This window comes from Mobula hypostoma, chromosome 16, assembly GCF_963921235.1.
Source record: "Mobula hypostoma chromosome 16, sMobHyp1.1, whole genome shotgun sequence".
In the NCBI taxonomy this organism is placed as follows: domain Eukaryota; kingdom Metazoa; phylum Chordata; class Chondrichthyes; order Myliobatiformes; family Myliobatidae; genus Mobula; species Mobula hypostoma.
In genome coordinates this window covers 43,108,610-43,128,678 of record NC_086112.1, presented here as the reverse complement: position 1 = coordinate 43,128,678, position 20,069 = coordinate 43,108,610, and the positions used below count along the sequence as shown (strand labels likewise).

At 39.7% G+C, this 20,069-nt stretch overlaps 1 protein-coding gene across 1 annotated transcript in view; it reads right to left on the bottom strand.

Annotated features, from left to right (window-relative positions):
• The window catches only part of ntrk2a (neurotrophic tyrosine kinase, receptor, type 2a), a 308,857-nt gene that overhangs the window by 109,718 nt on the left and 179,070 nt on the right, over positions 1-20,069 (bottom strand). The window contains exon 15 of the mRNA XM_063068820.1: positions 8,063-8,303. Within this exon, the coding sequence (XP_062924890.1) occupies positions 8,063-8,303 (241 nt within the window). The remainder of the gene's footprint in view (positions 1-8,062; positions 8,304-20,069) is intronic.

Below are 20,069 nucleotides of genomic sequence, written 5' to 3'. Positions count from 1 at the left end.
TATGACTGTGTGGCTCTAATGCCAAATTCAAGTTTGCTGATGTAGGCCGAGTCAAAGGTGGTGACGAATCAGCAAATAAGAGGGAGATTGAAAATCTGGGTGAGTGGTGCCACAACAATAACCTCTTACTCAATGTCACCACGACCAAGGAGCTCATTATTAACTTCAGGAGGAGGAAACCAGAGGTCCATGAGCCAGTCCTCATCAAAGGATCGGAGGTGGAGAGGGTCAGCAACTTTAAATTCTTCGGTGTTATCATTTTGAAGACCCTGTCCTGGGTCCAGCAGGTAAGTGCAATTAGGAAGAGAGCATTGCAGTGCCTCTACTTCCTTAGAGGTTTGCGAAGATTAGACATGACATCTAAAACTTTGACAAAATTCTATAGATGTGTGGTGGAGGATATATTGACTGGTATGGAAACACCAGTGTCTTTGAACAGAAATCTTACAAAAAGTATCGGATATGGCCCAATCCATCATGGCCATATCCATCAAGCCCTCTCCACCATTGAGTACATCTACACAACGTCATAGGAAAGCAACATCCATTATCATGGATCACACCACCCAGGACATTCTCTCTTCTCACTGCTGCCGTCAGGAAGATGGTCCTGGAGCCTCAGGATTCACACCACCAGGTTCAGAAACAGTTATTAGCCCTCAACCGTCAGGCTCTTGAACTTCACTTGTCCTCTCACTGAAATATCTCAGAACCTATGGACTCACTTTCAAGGACTCTGCATCTCATGTTTTTGATATTTGTTGTTTGCTTATTTATTTATTTATTATTATTATTTCTTTCTTTTTGTATTTGCGAAGTTTGTTGTCTTTTGCACACTGGTTTAATGGTTAAGGTAGTGCAGTCTTTAACTGATTTTATTATGGTTATTATTCTATTATGAACTTATTGAGTATGTCTGCAAGAAAATGATTCTCAGGGTTGTATATGGTGACATAACTGCACTTCGATAATAAATTTACTTTGAACTTTTAACTTTGATGTATTCCTCTTTGCAGTCAAGTAGATAATGTTAATGATGCCATCGTAGCTGAAGAGATCATAATTTCTTCCATATTGGTAATATTAGGAAAAGTACAGGTACAAATCTCTGCATTGATGAAATTCATGGTAATGAAAGCTATGACAGTTCTAGTATCTAGTTATGGACTGCATCACCTTACCTCTTTTCACTTACAAACTGTGTTATATGTCAACATTTACAGAGAAAAATGACTTATAGTCATTCTAATATTAAAGGCTACCATAAGACAGGAGTGGACAATTAGGCCATTTGGCACATGAAATCTGTTCTCTCATTCCACCATGGCTGATTTATTATCCCTCTCAACCTGCCTTCTCCCAACAAGCTTTAGTGCCCTTACTAATCAAGAACCTATCAATCTCTGCTTTAAATATACCCAAAGACTTGGCCCCCAATAGCCATCTGTGGCAATGAATTCCACAGATTCATCATCCTCTGGTGAAAGAAATTCCTCCTTATCTCTGTTCTAAAGGGATACCCTTGTATTCTGAGGCTGTGCCCTTTGGTCTTAGACATTGGACACGCAGTCTTAAATAGCAGTGGTGGTAAACTGCTAGTTTTAGAAACAAGCAGTCTCTAAAAACATCGCCATTAAAGCCAAATTGTTGAGGTACTTTTATGAAAGATTCTGGATTTTGTAATGATACATCATTTTCCAATTTCAGTTAAATTTCCAGTGTTTATCCGGTTCTTCTGCTGAGGCAAATGAACAGGAGACACTCTACATAAAAGTGGTATGGCAGTAGAAGTCTACCACATGAGGTTCTTTCAACAATTCAATTTCCCTTTCTAACTACAATATTCGTCAGAAGAAGCTGTAGTAGTTTCTGTTTCTGCCCCAGTCTTGCAGGTGTCAGTAATGGATTAGAAAATCCCCAAATTTTACCAACAAAATTAAATTTTCCACCATCATATAAAATACTATTCTCCAAAAGAAATTATCTTATCGTCCTACCTCAACTGGAACAGTGAGTCAGTTACCATTGCACTAAAATTCATGTCTTGCTAATCCCATCATAAATACCATTTGACCCAGAGATTTGGAACTGAATCCAAGAAATTGATTATTTTGCACAAAGCCCATCCCTACTTTCCTTTGAGAAGATGGTGGTGAACTGCCTTTGTGAACTGCTGTAGTTCATGAAGTTTGTGAACACATATTATCCCCAAATGGAGGGAGTTCCAGAACTTTGACCCAGCAACAATTTTTGCCAGGCTGATTCTGAGGATAAGGGGATTAGCTTATGAGGAGAGATTGAGTCGCCTGGGACTATACTGACAGGAATTTAAAAGAGTGATAGGGGATCTTATACAAACATATAAGGTTATTAAAGGGACAGATAAGCTAGAGGCAGGGAAGTTTTTTCCACTGGTTGGTGAGACTAGAAGTAGGGGTCTAGAGGCAGGAAACGTTCCCAATGTTGGGGAATCCAGAACCAGAGACCATAGTTTAAGAATAAGGTGTAGACCATTTACAACGGAGTTGAGAAAAAACGTTTTCACACAGAGGGTTGTGGTTCTGTGGAATGCTCTGCCTCAGAAGGCAGTGGAGGCCAGTTCTCTGGATTCTTTCAAGAAAGAGTTAGATAGAGCTCTTAAAGATAGCAGAGTGAAGGGATATGTGGAGAAGGCTGGAAAAGGGTATGGATTGTGGATGATCAGCCATGATCACAGTGAATGGCAGTGCTGGCTCGAAGGGCTGAATGGCCTACTCCTGCACTTATTGTCTATTGGCCATAACCTCAATATTCAGGGGAGTGGATTTAGGACAGAGATTAGGAAGAACTGTTCTCTCTCGAGGGTAGTGAATCTGTGGAATTATCTGCCTAGGGAGGTGGTAAAGGATACTTCATTAAATATATTTAAGGCATTGCTAGAAAGATATTTGTATCATAGGGGAACTAAAGGTTATGGGGAAAAGCAGGTAGGTGGAGCTGAGTCTATGGCCAAGATCTTATTGAAAGGCAGAGTAGGCTTGATGGGCCAGATGACCTATTCCTGTTTATTTCTTATGTTCTTATGATATATTTCCAAATTAGAATGATGTGTGGTTTGGGGGCAACTTTCAGGTCATTGTGTTCCCTTACTTTTGCAGCTGTTGTCCTTTTAGCTAGTAGAAATCATGGATCTGCAAGGTGCTGTCTAAAGAATCTTGCCGAATTTTTGCAATAAATGGTACAAACTGCTGCTTCCATGGTGCAGCAAATGAGTAACTGGCAGATGGGGTGCCTATCAAGTGAGCTACTTTGTCTATGCATTGTCAGTTTACCATGTTTCAGAAGTAGAATGTGTTCCAGGAATCCTGAGCTTTTAGGGAATCTAAAAATCAAGACCTAATATATCCCACAAAATAATAATACTCTATCCTGATGCTTGAGTTCTATCTGTTGCATACAGAAGGTCAAAGACCAATACTTCATCTGCATTTTCTTGGTGAAAGTATTCTGACACAATCAATACCACAAGACCCCTGCTGTCAGAATCTACACTATACAGGAATTAATAAACACAGGCAGACTCCATCAACATTCAAGTTTGGGACGCATTGGCTCTTTTGTAAATGTACAGTTCTATTTGCAAGAAAAAAGGAAACAAGAACTATGTGACATGTTCTTCAAGTAGATGACAATCACGGCTATGAAGATGTATTCAACACAGCTTTTACGAGAGGAGAAGCGACATCATCCATGGTGAGGCACAAAATATTTCCCTTTAGCTATGGGATCTTTCCTCTTTAAAGTTTACACTTTGGCTTAGTCAGTCTTGGTTATTGATGAAACTTATTGTGCATCTTAAATAAAAAATAGAGGAAGCTAAGTATTTATCTGACTCCCATCACCCTTCCCCTCTCCAGTCTCACACCTCACTGATTTCATTTCACCTTCATTGACAATCTCCCTTCTGGTTAGGTGAAGCCTTGACTTTTTACTTTTGCATTGCCATCACAAAGATCTCCAGCTCCGACATACTTCTTGGAATCAGAATCAGGTTCATTATCACCGGCATGTGTCCTGAAATTTGTTAACTTTACTTAGCAACAGTTCAATGCAATGCATAATATGGAAGCAAAGAAAAATAAATAAATAAGTCAATCAATTACAGTGTATGTATATTGAATAGATTAAAATCGTGAAAAGAAAAAATAATATATATTAAAAAGTGAGGTAGCATTCATGAGTTCAATGTCCATTTAGGAATCGGATGGCAGAGGGTAAGAAGCTGTTCCTGAATCACTGACCTCCAAGGTTCTACCAACAATGGTTGTATCATCAGCAAATTTATAGATGGTGTTTGAGCTATGCCTAGCTACACAGTCATGGGTATAGAGAGAGTAGAGCAGTGGGCTAAACACACAACCCTGAGGTGCACCAGTGTTGATCGTCAGTAAGGAGGAGATATTATCTCAATCCGCACAGATTGAGGTCTTTCGATTAGGAAGTCGGGGATCCAATTGCGGAGGGAGGTACAGAGGCCCAGGTTCTATAACTTATCAATCAAGATTGTGGGAATGATGGTGCTATAGTTGGTGAACAGCATCCTGACATAGGTGTTTGTATTGTCCAGCAGGTCTAAGGCCGTGTGAAGAGCCATTGAGATTGTGTCTGCCGTTGACCTATTGTGGCGATAGGCAAATTGGAGTGGGTTCAGGCCCTTGCTGAGGCAGGAGAACATTCCCTTTTTAATTTCCAATTTCTAGCATCTACGACATTTTGTTTATGATTTTTATGGATCTTACTGGATACATAGAAGGCAAGGATGTGGCCAATTCTGATTGATGATTGTGTTATGATTATGGATTTATTCCAAAATATTAATCTTGCTGATTTCTATTCTGATACTGTTTATACCTGGCAATTTCATTCTGTTTTCAATTTTTATCTTTCTTTTCAATCTGTTTAATGATTTTTCATGCATTAATTGAAGTGAGAAATGTTGAAACTGGTTGAACGTCAAGTTGAAGTGTCAACTCTTGTTCTCTCTGCCCAGATACCACCTATTTCCAGCACTTTTCTGTTGTGACAATCTACTTTATCCAGTTCTCCTGGTGCGGCCTCCTCTAGATTGGGGAGACAGAGCGTATACTGGGTGGACCACTTCATCAAACACCTTCGCTCCATCCACTGCAAAAGAAGGGATTTCAACCATTCTAATTCTGCTTACCGTTACTATTCTGACATGTCGGTCCATGGCCTCATCTGTGACCATGATGAGGCGACCATCAGATTGAAGGAGCAGTACCGCATGTTCCATCTGGGTAGCCTTCAACTTGATGGCATGAACATTGATTCCTCTAATTTCTGATCATTTCTCCCCCTCCTCCTTCTCTCTTTATCCATTCCCCACTCTTGCCACTTCTTTTCTCCTCATCTGCCTACCAAATCTGTCTGGTTCCTTCTCTCCTTCCCTTTTTCCCATGGTCCTCTATACTTCCCTATCAGATTCCTTCTTCTTCACCTTTACCTCTTCCACCTCTTACTTCTATCTTTTCAATTCACCCCCCTCCTCCACCCACCTACCTTCCCCTTCACCTGGTTTCACCTATCACCTGCCAGCTTGTACTCTATCCCCTCACCACACCTTCTTATCTGGCTTCTTCCCCCTTCCTTTCCAGTCCTGATGATGAAGGGTCTCAGACTGAAACATCAACTCTTTATTCTGCTCTATAGATGCTGCCCGACTTGCTGAGCTCCTCCTGCGCTTTTTTGTGTGTTGCTCTGAATTTCCAGCTTCTGCAGAATCTCTTGGGTTTATCCAGCACTTTTGTTTCCAGTTCAAATTTCCAGCACTGGCGGCATTTTTTATTTGCAATGCTAGGTTTGGCCATCTCACACGACCAGCAAAGTGCAGAAATTAACTCCCAGAAACAGGAATCTCACAGTCATCATTTGGGTAAAGAGAGAAGAATATTTGTATTTTTTGTTCTGTATGGGAAGACTCCTACTAATCTAGAAAAACTATATCCCACTAAACTAGAATAATGAGGAATTGAATGCAGCAGCCACTTTGTGGGCCATATCAAAGAGGGAAATTGAAAATTTAGCTGAGTGGTGTCATAACAACAACCTCTCATTCAATGTCAACAAGGCCAAGGAGCTGATGATAGACTTCAAGAGAGGGTAACCAGAGGTCCATGAGCCAGTGATCATCAGAGGCGGAGAGGGTCAGTAACTTTAAATTCCTGGGTGTCACAGTCACAGAGGACCTGTCCTGGACACATCATAAGAATGTAATTGCAAAAAAAGCACAACAGCACCTCATCTTCCTCAGTCTGTGGAGATTCGGCATGACATCAAAAACCTCGACAAACCTTTATAAATATGTAGTGGAAAGTGTGCTGACTGGCTGCATTATGGCCTGATATGGGAATATCAAGTTCTTTGAGCAGAAAATTCTACAAAAGGTAGTGCATTCAGCCCAGTATATCACAGATAAAGCCATCCCAACCATTGAGTACATCCAACGTGAAATGTTGCCATAGAAGCGCTGCATCCATCATCAAAGATCCTCACCACCTAGGCCATGTTCTTTTCTCACCACTGCCATCAGGTAGAAGGAACAAGTGCTTCAGGACTCACACCACCAGCTTCAAGAACTGTTACTGTCCCTCAACCATCAGGCTCTTGAACAAAAGGGTTTAGCTACACTCATTCTATTTCTGGAGTTCCCATAACCGATGATCTCACTTTAAGGACTTTTATTTCATGCTCTTGTTATTTAATGCTATTTATTTATATCTACATTTGCACAATTTGTTTTCCATAGATCCTGTTTACAGTTACTGTTCTGTAGATTTGCTAAGTATGCGAGCAAGAAAAAGAATCTCAGAGTTGTATTGGTGACATGTATGTACTCTGATAATAAATTTTATTTTGAACTTTGAACTTGGAATTTGAAAATATCTCAGGTGAACATTAAGGATTTAGCTTGAGTATTTCAGTGCACTCTACATTAAACAATATATATCCAGATGAATTATCTGACTGGTTAATAGATACATTTTAAAAAAAAACTTTATAGTAGCTATGATCTAGAAACACAGTTCTGAATTTCCATCCAAAAAAGTCAGATTGGTTATCTGTCACTGATCTAGAGGAATTACAAGAAGAAATTAATTCGTAGATGACCTATCAGTTATTTCAGGCCAGGTGTGGTGAAGTCACACAAGCTACCATAGCCATTCACGCGGCATTCACCTTTGACTTGTATAACAAGCTCCAGCATGGTAAGTTAGTTATAATGAATGTTCTGCTATATGAACAGACAAGAGAAAATCAAACTGAAATGTATCATAGCTGTCTCCTGTCTGGTTCTACAATACTTGGACATTTATTTCTGTTAAGCTTTCATCAAAAATGTATTGAGAATTCCAGATTTCCACAACCCTTTGTGTATAGTAGAGCTTCCCAATGGCATCTCTGAATGGCCTGGCACTAGATTTAAATTATTCATTTATTTAGCGATACAGCATTGAGTAGGCCCTTGAAGCCCTTCGAGCGACATCGCCCCAGCAACCCCTGACAAACCTGATTAATCCTAACCTAATCATGGGGCAACTTACAATGACCAATTAACCTACTCAGTACATCTTTGGACTGTGGGAGGAATCTGGAGCACCCAAGGAAAATCTATGCATTCCATGGGGAGGATGTACAGAGATTCCTTACAGAATGGCGCCGGAATTGAACTCTGAATTCCGGAATGCCAAGAACTGTAACAGCATCACGCTAACCACTACGCTAGCTTGGCAACCTACCTCCATGTTCTGGTCTTCACAGCATATCACATACATTGTTCTTACTACAGTAAGAATGATGCTAATGAATTACCGTTGTAATTATAATTCATTGTTTAAAACTGACACGTACCCGGCTGGAAGTCCGAGAAGAGTTTATATGAACTACAGTAGTGATTCACTGCGCTGGAATACCTCCTGTTAAATAATCTATTTATATTGTTGATATAATTTCACAGATTAAAGAATAATTGAACTATTGTAGATGTGAAACAATTTTCACTTACCCTATAGTAGTCTGTGCTGTACACGTCCCGAGACATGCCAAAATCTCCGATCTTCACCAGCAAGTTTTCCCCCACCAGGCAATTCCTAGTTGCCAAGTCACGGTGAACAAAGTGTTGCGATGCGAGGTACACCATCCCTGCAGCTATCTGCATGGCAATATGTAGCATCCGTGACTGGGTCAACTCTGCCATTCTGTTGCACTGGCCATCACTAAGGAACACAGCATCAGGTCCATGGGACCTAGAGGTCCAAGAAAGCTAAATTAGTATTTATGAAATAACATGTAGGATGGATGGTAACTTTTAAACAAAATTGTTAACCTATATTCTTTTGCTCAACAATATACCACCTTCCCTCATATCTATGTAACTTCTTTCTGTTGATTCTTCAAGACAAGAATTAACCCTACAGTATGGTTAAAGTCATAGAAAATACTGTCTTTTTGGAAATACAGTAATTGAAATTAATTGTAATTACAATATAATAATTAAAATTTCCTATTTAATCCTGACAATTTGAAACGCAGCTCCGTGATGCGCTGACACAAGAATTCCTGATTTGAAAATTTGTGATTGCATATGATTGAAGAACTCGTCAAGTTCACATTGAGAATGAAATGTAAATATGTAGATGAGTACTATCTTATCTACAAACTGGATGATGCCAAGAAGTAAGCATCAAGTTTTTTGTACATAGCTCAGTAGATAGCATGAAATTTCAAATTATAGAAGAATGAAACAAAGAGGATGAGCAGTTATTTTGGAAATACCTGCCCTGCACCATATTTTGCATATTTTACTTAGCATTAATGATTTCTAGCCAATCTTTTTCTTTCTTAAGTGAGGAAAAGAATCACACATAAAGTTTCTTTGACTCACCAAGTAGGTTCTTCGTATCTATGCTCACGAGAAAATTACTTAGAATTCTTTTGTTTCTTGCACCGGCTCCATGATGCAGAACAGATCTTTTACTATCAACTTGAGGATAAATATAAAGTCTGATAGCTAGAAGTAAACAACTCTAAGCAAAATCAAAGTGCTAAATGAGAGGTTTTTTTTGTGGGGGGGGGGGATTCTAAACTGAAGCTCTATATGTCCTTCAATTGGTCAATAAATTTTGAGGGCACTATTCAAAGAAGGGCATGGAAGTTATCCTAATATCTTGTCTAATAATTATCCTTAACCAACATTTTTTAGATTAATTTGATGACTTGAGTGAGATTTAGCCATGCACAAACTATCAGCTGTGTTTGCAACCGTGACTAACATCTAAACGCAATTCATTGTACTGGAAACTGCAATACAAATTGATATCAGATGAATTAAAAAGTAACATTGACAAGAAACTACCACACTTGTTAAATATTTCTTCAACGAGCATCAGTGAAATTAACTCAATTTTCCTTTGAGGAGAAACTGCAACCAAGATAAGGGAAAGCCTTGTAAAGAAGCGTCAGGTATACAGAGTTAACCGCTGCCTCAAAGAGTTGCTTCTTCTACTTCATTTGGGAATCCATCCAAATTTGGCTAGGGTGTACTGATCCCCATAGACTATGGTGTAGCTAAAGAGTAACAAACAAAAGAATAAGCAACAAAGGAAAAAGATGAAATAGTAAAACCCTCTGTTACATCTTCTACTTCTGTGAAGTCAGTCATTCTCCTGACCACTCTGTGCATCTTACTTTTTTGGTGTCGACACAAATTACCCTTTATCTACTGTATGAGGTAACATTCTCAGGTGATCCATTCTTTCGTCTTGTATTTTTCTTCAGTTCTCTGGAAACACAACTGAATCATAGCTTGGTACCAGTTTCACAGTAAACCAAGCAAACAAATAAATGTTGAGAATAATTGATTTCCGTGAAGGCAATCTTCAGCTTATAGTACAAATGTATACAATGTATAGTGCTGTACAGCTTTACTGGGTCGACTTGGTTGATAAAGCTAATTTTCTGACTTGCTTTCTTATATTTCATCCTCCCTGCAGCAAATTGTGTCTAATGGCCTGCACATTTCTAAAAGCCTGAGTCAATATCAATGTGGATGACACCTCCAGTTCCAGTGCCAGTTTCAGCATCAGCATTGGTGCTAGAGATTGTGCTAGCACCACAGGCAGCATCACGCTCAGGATCGTTCTGGCCATTCACATGCAGAATACCTTGGTGTAAGCTACTAAGTCAAAAAAGCTCTATGAATTACATCCTATCAGCAAACAACAGTAAAGCTAGTCAAATGGCACCTTTGCTACCTAACGTTTAGACTTAGAGCATGAGATTAGGCTGGGATTAAGTCGGGGACTGCTGGGTGGTAGAACTGGAAAGGTCTACTCTGTGCTGTAACTCAGAAAATAAACATACAACATAGAAAAGTCAGCACAGTACAGGTCCTTTGTTCCATGATGTTGTGCCAGCCTTCTAATCTACTTCAGGATCAATCTAACCCTTCCCTCCCACATAACCATCCATGTTCCTTTTGTCCACCTGCCTACCTAAGAGTCGCATGAATGTCCCTGATTATCTGTGTCTACTACCACACTCCAGGCACCTACTAGTCTCCATGTAAAAAAAATTACCTCTGATATTGCCCCTATACTTTCCTCCTATCACCTTAAAATTAGGCCCCCTCATATTAGCCATTTCTGCCCTGCAAAAAAGTCTTTAGCTAACCACTCTATCTATGTCTCTTATCATCCTACACATTTCTATCAAGTTGCCTCTCATTCTCCTTCACTCCAAAGGAAAACCCCCAGGTTGCTCAGTCTATCCTCATAAAACATATTCTCCAATCTAGGCAGAATCCTGCTAAACCTCCTCTGCATCCTTCTGAAGCTTCCACATTTGTTGTCTGATGAGGCAACCAGAACCAAGCACAATATTCTAAGTGTAGCCTAGTGGCTCGTGGCTCTTGAACTCAGTCTTCCAACTAAGGAAGGCCAACACACCATGCACTCTCTTAACCACCCTATCAATTTGTGTGACAACTTTGAGGGTGCTATGGATGTGGACACCAAGATCTGCCTGTTCCTCTACACTGCTGAGAATCCTCTCTTTAACACTGTAATCTGCTTTCAAGTTCAAACTTAAAAAGTGTTTCACTTCACGATTTTCCAGATAGAACTCCATCTGCCACTTCTCAGCCTAGCTCTGCGTCCTGTCAATGTCCTGTTGTAACCTACGACAATCTTCTACACTATCCACAACACCACAAACTTTATTGTCATCTGTGAACTTACTAACTTCCTCATCCAAGTTATTTATAAAAAAAAATCACAAAGAGCAGGGGTTGCAGAAAAGATATTTGCTGAATGTCACTTGTAACAGACCATCAGGTAGAATAAGTTCCATCAACAACTGGCCTCTGCTTTCTGTGGGCAAGTGAATTCTGAATCAACACAGCCACGTTTCCCTGGATCCCGTGCCTCCTGACTTTCTAAATGAGCCTACCATGAGGAATCTCATCAAACACCTTACTAAAATCTATATAAACCACATCCACTGCTTTCTTTTCATCGTATTTGCTTTGTCTCTTCCTCAAAGAATTCAGTCAGGATCATGACGCACAATCTGCTCCTCACAAAGTCGTGCTGACTATTCCTAATCAGACTAAGCTTCTCCAGATGTTCATAAGTATTGTCTCTAAGAATCCTCTCCAATAGTTTGCCCACTTTGACCTAATACACACTGGTCTGTAATTCCCAGGGTTATCCCAATTACCTTTCTTGAACAAAGGAATTACATTTGTCACCCTTGAACATCTGGTATTACTCCTGTCCCCAGTGAGGACATGAAGATCATCACCAAAGGCACAACAATCTCTTCCTTTGACTCCCATAGTAACCAGGGATATATCCTGTCCAGCCCGGGACTTATCTATCCCAATGTTTTTTCAAGAGCTCTAGTACATCCATTTTCTTATTGTTGATATGTTCCAGCATCCCAGTCTGGTTGACGCTGTCCTCATATTCGTCAAGGTCCCACTCTCTGGTGAATACTGAAGGACTATTGCGGATTTTCCCCACCTCCTCTGACTCCAGCTAAGGGAGGTCCTTAATGAATACTTTGCTTCAGTATTCTTTTGACTTTATAGACAAGATGTCACTAGGCAACAAAGAACAATATTATTTTTTCAATTTCTTAGAGTCCTGGAGTCAAAAACCATATTTTGTCTCAACATAAATTATTAGCCTGCCTGGCTGTTTGGGTCTCAGCAAACTGGGAAGTTGCTCAGAGGAAGGAGAGATAAATGGAAGATCTTTTACCAGTACAGCTTGAATGCCAGAAGGAGTGGGAGCTCTTCAGAATTTCCCATCTCAACACTCCATGTCCCTTGAGCTTTACCTGCAAACTACCTCACAATCAGACTGAACAATTCATCATTCTACAATAAAAAATCTACAATATCGGAGTTTTTGCATCCACTTCTTGTTCTTCTCTCCAATGTCCATTCTTTCGCAATATCCTATGCTCTCCTGGAATAGAACATGCCCTGTAATCTATTTGCATCCTGATATCCACCCTTATTATTCTGTCTACTGTCCTCCTGATAAGCCCCTCAAAATGACATACTCCCTCGAAACGTTGAATCATTCCACAATGTTTGATCTTATCCCTTCAGTAGAACTTTTCTCAAAAATTGTCCTCTCCTGAATCCAGAACCTATTTTAAATAGTTTCCAGTATCCAACATTCTCCATACCTCCATTTATCCAATCCTCTCTGATATCTGCAAAGTTTACCAGGAAACCAGAACATCCAATATCCTGGATCCTCTCACCCCTGTTCAATTCCGGCTTCATGGCTATTATCAAGGACAAAATATTATTTCTATATCCACTGAGTCCAGTATTTTATAAAATACTCAACATTAAGTTATGACAGTCACTGTTAATGTTACACAACTGCATATCAGTAAGCCCATTGAACCTGCTCTGTCACTGAATATATATTAAAATTACAGTTTCTTCACTTCTCAGTTCTTTTCCTGACCCTTCCATTGTTTATAAATTGATGGAGAGTTTGCCTGATGTCCAGTACTGCAGGAAGAAATTTCCTTCTAACTAAACACCGAGAAAGCAATAATCATCATCTCAAACCACTGAACAAATATATTCACCAACCATTGGATCCATTGCTCTCCAAGACAGCTGTAGGAAGCTAAACTTGTGTTTTAATCAAGACGAGTTGTGAGCCTCAAATCACTTGTGTCCACCTCTGACTCTATCCCAGCTTTAGTACATGTACTGGTAAATTTTGTTACTCCAAGACACGATGATTTCAATTTACTCTTGGTTGAGCTCTTTGCTCTATATCAGAAATTTTATCATTCATCGTTCTGCTGTGCACATTTTACAATTAACTGATTATCTCTGCTTACTCTCTTATACTGATTCCCAATAATCATTTCTTTTTGCATTATTTTTGTTTTCAAGTTATTCCTCAATCTTGGTTGTTTATTACTCCATAGACCATAAATTGATGACTCTTCAAAATATCTGCACTCCTCCACTGTGTTATCCTCATCAATTTCAAACTAATTTTGACATGCTAATTTTCACTGCCTTTTGCTGTTTTGACCCTAATATATGCCTTAAGCTATCAGTCTTGTTACTGATGTGCTCCCATCCTGGTGGTTGCCTGGAAACTTCAGGAGACTGAACTAGTGAACTGACTATTGCAAAGGCTGCTGCTTCCATGATGCTCATTCTCCCATTTAATTTCCTCCATCCATATCTTCATAAGGATATCTCTTATGACAATAATAGATCTTTGGTAGTTAATCTCATATTTACAATTGTCAGTTGCTTTCAGCAGATCTGAATTCTGTGCTTCTACTAGTTGATGAAGAAATATTTCATGTCTCCTCTTATTGCCTCAACAGCCCACCCACAGCTCAAACTAAAACCCACTGATTGGTCTAGCGACAAAAAAGCGATGTCAAAATCCTTGAATGTTAAATACAATGCATCGCAAACCTAGCCTCTCTCTTAATCTAAAGGTTTGAGCCTTCAAGAATCTGTGCAATCCTTTTGTGCTGGTCAACTCTTTTGCCCCTGATTGACTCAGAACAGATGAAGAGCAAGCTGGTTCTTTGGAAACTACTGGCTCACATTATGTCATTGTCAAGAAACATGTCTTAATATTGATGAGCAACATCTGTTGAAAATAGCGTCCAACATTTTCCTATGAATTAGAGACATGATGGGGCAGATGGGGTTTGTCAGCCATGGTTGGCAGCTTATCTAAGAGAAGGAATACTCTGATCTCAAATCTCCACTGCCTTGTGACTAAACCCGCTCATGGGGAAGGCCTCAGGAGTAAACCCCAAGGGAAAAATACAGAGCTGGAGTCCCTCAGTGAGTCCCCACATCGAGTTCAATGCTGACTGGCAACTCCAGCAATGCTGCTGGTACCAAGTTATATCAGTCTCTGCCACTCCTTTGGGTTCATCAGATGCATGGAGAGGGGGAGCTTGCTACATGGACAACAGCTTGCCCTCCAAATTGTACTGCCCAAGCTTGCATATCTACGTAGATAGGTAGGACACAATATCCGTGGCCAATTTTGACCGACAGAAGCCCTCAGAGACATGATATGTGGAATATTCCAAGGAAACAATTTTTTTCATGGTTTGAATGAAGCCTAATAAAAATGGTCTTCCCATTTTACGTTTCAGTGGCTGAGGATGTGAAGGAGCTTGGTAAAAGTGATCGATAACATAGATATAAAAATTTTTTTAAATTGAAAAAGAAAAAAGTCATTCAATCCATTGAGAGCACCTATGCCCACCAAATCCAACCTCCTAGCTCTTTGTTCATGGCCACATAGGCTATCAGTCCTGCCGAAGGGTTTCGGCCCAAAACATCGACTGTACTTCTTTCCATAGAAGCTGCCTGGCCTGCTGAGTTCCTCCAGCATTTTGTGTGTGTTGCACAGAGGCTATAGTTGTCCAGGTCTTCATAAATATGATGAGGATCTCTGCTTCCACAATGCTTTCAGGCAATAAATTTCCCATCCTTCCCACTTGTTTTATGGAATGAAACAACTCTCAGCTCAACTCTCTACTAATTCTTCTACCAAGATCAAGTCCCATAATAAAATCAGAAAACCCAGAATACACTCTGTAGTCAAAAAGCATACGTATAAAGGAAAGCAATAAATGTTTACTGTTTCTTTTTCCACAGATGCTTCCTCAATTTCTTTTTTTTTTGATTTCAGATTTCCAGAATTTGCAGTTTTTCTTTAAATCTATATCCATTGGTTACTTTAATTCTGTTAAGGGAAATATATAATTCTGTTTATTGGCTCTAGACTATTTATAGTTTTCTACACTTTAATCAAATCTTGATTCAGGTTTTTGATTCAAAAGAAATAACGTCACTGCAGTCTTCCCTCAATGGTTTCTCCTCTCATTACCAGTGCTTATTTTAAATCTCATCTGGTTCCCTTTGTATTTACATAATAACATTCAAATTCTAAGGATACCCAAAGCATTGTAACATTAACAGTAAGTCTATCGGGGTCATCTATTGTATCCATTGCTCCCCTTATGGCCTCCTCTACATCGAGGAGACCCAATTAAGAATGGAGACCACTTCATCAAGCACGTTTGCTCCATCCGCCACAAAAGGCAGGTTTTCCCAGAGGCCAGCTATTTCAATTCTACACCTTATTCTTGTTTCAACATGACAGTCCATGGGTTCCTCCACAGCCTCTCACAGGCTGGAGGAGCAACATCTTGTATTTGGTCTGTGTGGGCTCCAACCTGACCATCAATATGACCATCAATTTATCCAAATTTCTATAATTTTTTCCTCCTCTCCCTTCTCCCTTTTTTCATTCCCCATTCTGGCTCCCCTCTTACCCCTTTCCTTTTACTCATTGGCCTATCACCTCTCTCTAGTGTGCCTCCTCCTTCCCTTTACCCCATGGTCCACTGTCTCCTCTGATCAGATTCCTTCTTCTTCAGCTCTTTGCCTCTTCCACTACACCTCCCAGCTTCTCACTTTAGAAAAAAAGAAATAATAAATAGATAGATAACAAGAACATGAAAGGAAGAATCCTTGAAAGTGAGTCCATCACCTCTACTTCAACAGCCTATTGGTTGAAAGGTTATAACTGTTCCTGAACCTGGTGATGTGGGTCCTGAGGCTCCTGTACTTTCTTCCTGATGGCAGTGGCAAGAAGAAAGCATGGTTTGGATGGTACTTTTCTGCGACAATGCTTCATATAGATATGCTCAATGGTGGGGAGGGCTTTGTTCATGATGGACTGGCCCATATCCATATCTTAGTGTGGGCTTTTCTGTTCAAGGGCATTAGTGTTTCCATTCTAAACTGTGATGCAGCCAGTCAATAAACATTCCACTATATATCTATAGACGTTTGTCAAAGTTCTAGATGACATACTGAATCTTCGCAAACTTCTAAAAAGTAGAGGCATTGCCACGTTTTCTTCATATTAGCATTTACCTGCTGGGCTCAGGACAGATCCTCTGAAATGATAACCGAGGTATTTCAAGTTGCTGACCCTCTCCACCTCTGATCCACTGATGAGAACTGCCTCATGGACCTTGAGTTTCCTCTTTCTGAAGTCAATAATCAGCCCTTTGGTTTTGCTGACACTGAGTGAGAGATTGTTGTTGTGTCACCATTCAGCCAGATTTTCAATCATAAGACCATAAGACATGGGAGTAGAATTAGGCCATTTAGCCCATCGAGTCTGCTCTGCCATTCAATCATGGCTGATCCTTTCTCCCCGCCTCAGCCCCAATCCCCGACCTTCTCCCATAACCTTTGATGCTGTATCTGATCAAGAACCTATCAAGCTCTGCCTTAAATACACCCAACAACCTGGACTCCAGAGCTGCCTGTGGTAAAACATTCCACAATTTCATCCCCCCCAGCTAAAGATTTTCTCCATTTCTCTGTTTTAAATGGACACCACTCTATCCCGAGGCTGTGCCCTCTTGTCCTAAACTCCCCACAATGAGAAGTACCCTTTCCACATCCACTCTGTCTAGGCCTTTCAACATTCGAAAGGTTTCAATGAGAACATCCTTCATCCTTCTAAATTCCAACAAATATAGACCCAGAGCCATCAAATATTCCTTATGTAATAGCCCTTTCATTCCCAGAATCATCCTTGTGAACCTCCTCTGGACTCTCTCCAATGCCAGCACATCTTTTCTGAGATGAGGAGCCTAAAACTGTTCACGATACTCAAGATGAGGCCTCACCAGTGCCTTCTAAAGCCTCAGCATCTCATCTGTGCTCTTGCATTCTAGATCTCATGAAATGAATGCTAACATTGCATTTGCCTTCCTCACCACCAACTCTACCTGCAAGTTGACCTTTAGGATGTTCTGCACAAGGACTTCCAAGTCCCTTTGCTTCTCAGATTTTTGGATTTTCTCCCCATTTAGAAAATAGTCTGCACATTTATTTCTACTACCAAAGTGCATGACCATGCATTTTCCAACATTGTATTTCATTTGCTACTCTCTTGCCCATTCTCCTAATATGTCTAAATCCTTCTGCAGCCTACTTGTTTCCTCAACACTACCTGCCCCTCTACCAATTTCCGTATTACCTGCAAACTTGGCAACAAAACCATCGATTCCATCATGTAAATCATTGATATACAGCATAAACAGAAGCAGTCCCAACACCGACTCAGCAGAACACCACTAGTCACTGATAGCCAACCAGAAAAGATCCTTTTATTCCCACTCGCTGCTTCCTACATATCAGCCAAAGCTCTAACCATGCCAGTAACTTTCTATAATACCATGGGGTCTTAACTTGGTAAGCAGCCTCATGTGTGGCACCTTGTCAAAGGCCTTCTGAAAATCCAAATATACAACATCCACTGCATCCCCTTTAAATATCCTATGTGTAATCTCCTCAAAGAATTACGACAGGTTCATCAGGTAAGATTTTCCATTAAGGAAAATTGACTCCAACATCTTCCCAGCCACTGAGGTCAATCTTCCTCCTATATGCTGTTGTGTCATCACCTTTGTTTTGGCCAATGGCAGCGGGCGTCATCAGTAAACTTAAATATTGCATTGGAGCTGTGCTTAGCCTCACAGTCATAAGTATAAAGCAGAGGGCTAAGCGCCCACCTGTCTGATGGTGATTGTAGAGGAGATGTTTTTGCCAATCTGAACTGACTGGGTCTGCAAGTGAGGAAATTGAGGATCCAGTTGCAGAAGGAGTTTTTGAAGCCTAGGTCTTGAAGCTTATTGATTAGTTTTGAGTAAATGATAGTACTGAATGCCTAGCTGTAGTCGATTAAGAGCATCCTGATGTATGTATCTTCGCTGTCTAGATAGCCCAGGGTTGAGTGAAGAGCCAATAAAATGGCTGCTTTTGACCTGATGTGACAGGAGGCAAATTGGAGTGGATCCCAGTTGCTTCTTAGGCAGGAGTTGATATGTTGAATCACCAACCTCTCAAAGCAATTCATCACATTAAGTGCTACTGGACAATAGTACTCCTTCCTATTCTGTCTTCTTCCCCCTTCCTTTCCAGTCCCGATGAAGGGACTTGGTCTGATAGATTTTTTTCCTCTCCTGAGGTGCTGAATTCCTCCAGAAATCTGTGTGTGCTGGTCTAGATTTTAAACTCTTTAGATTTACATTTTTTGAAGTTTTAAGAAACTGCGCTCAAACTTATTAAAACTTACCAAAGTTTAAGATAAATATTATTTCAAGACACCAATTGGCTTGGGTTATATTTTCAATTAACTGGATTTTAAAATGATGATGCAACACTTTATTCAGCATAGGAACAGAAAATGCTTACAAATTTTGTACCACACACAATACAAGTGTGGACAGTGGCTGATGTAGTTTCAGACCAAGACCTGTAGGTCCCTGGAATCCAATCGTAATTTAACTTTGGTTTTTAAACACTACATAATGGTGGTCTTTTAGAACTTTCTAACTGAATGTACACATTCAGTGACAAATTTATGCATTGTTTTTAAAAAACATTTTGATACATTGAAATTATTAGCTTGTATTAAATACATTTTTTTCATTTGTAGACTCACAACTAGGATTGCAATACATTATACTAATTATAAGAGCAAGTGGCTGCTTTGCTTTATGAGAAAGTATAAGGCATTGTTTCTGAAAAATCTCAAGATGCAGATTAAAAGTAATGTGATACTTTTGTCTATTTCATTGAAATTACTTTGATTAGTATAATTAAAATAGTTATTTGCTGGGTTAGAAATCAAATTTGATTGTTCCTATTTACAGGTGTAAAACAAGTGCAAAACACTTTATACAGACAATCAATAATCGGAGCATTAAATATGTCTGCGAGATGTCTGGTTTGATATTTTGCCCTTTAGTGTGTTCTTGTTCCTGGTTCGTGCCCCCTTGCAGAAACTAGACAGAAACAAACTGGGCCTGCTCATTAGAATTCTTCAACCATTGCAAAAACATAATGATTTTTCAATAGCATTTTTTTTCAAAAGAAGGATCAAGAGTGTTCCTCTAATCCCTCAGTCCATGGGAATATCGTCTCTCCAGCGCTGATACATTTTAAATTCTGAGACATTCCTTTGGGCCACCCCCAACTATTTTTTGGTGAAAATTATCTGAGTTAAGAAATAGAATAGTCCCTTCTGTAAGAACAGTTTTAACAATCTAGCTTTTAATCAAACTCCCACAAATAGCACTTTTTACACCAACAGGAATTAGATATCAGTGTATTGATTATGATGATAGAAACCAAAGGAATAATTTTATTTTCTGATAATTACTCAAAAATGGACAGTGATGAATTAGCAACCTGCCTTCCCATTCTTCAGTAGAAATGAGAACTAGTTATTAAATCCAATAGGACATCGATTCACTATCACTAAAGACCAATTTCACTTTTTATGTTTCATATTAGTTATCAGAATAAGTAGAATTTAATAGTGAAATTTGGCATGGGAGGGACACGGGTTATATACAGAACAATAAGCAAGGAAAGCAACTGATATAGACTTAGT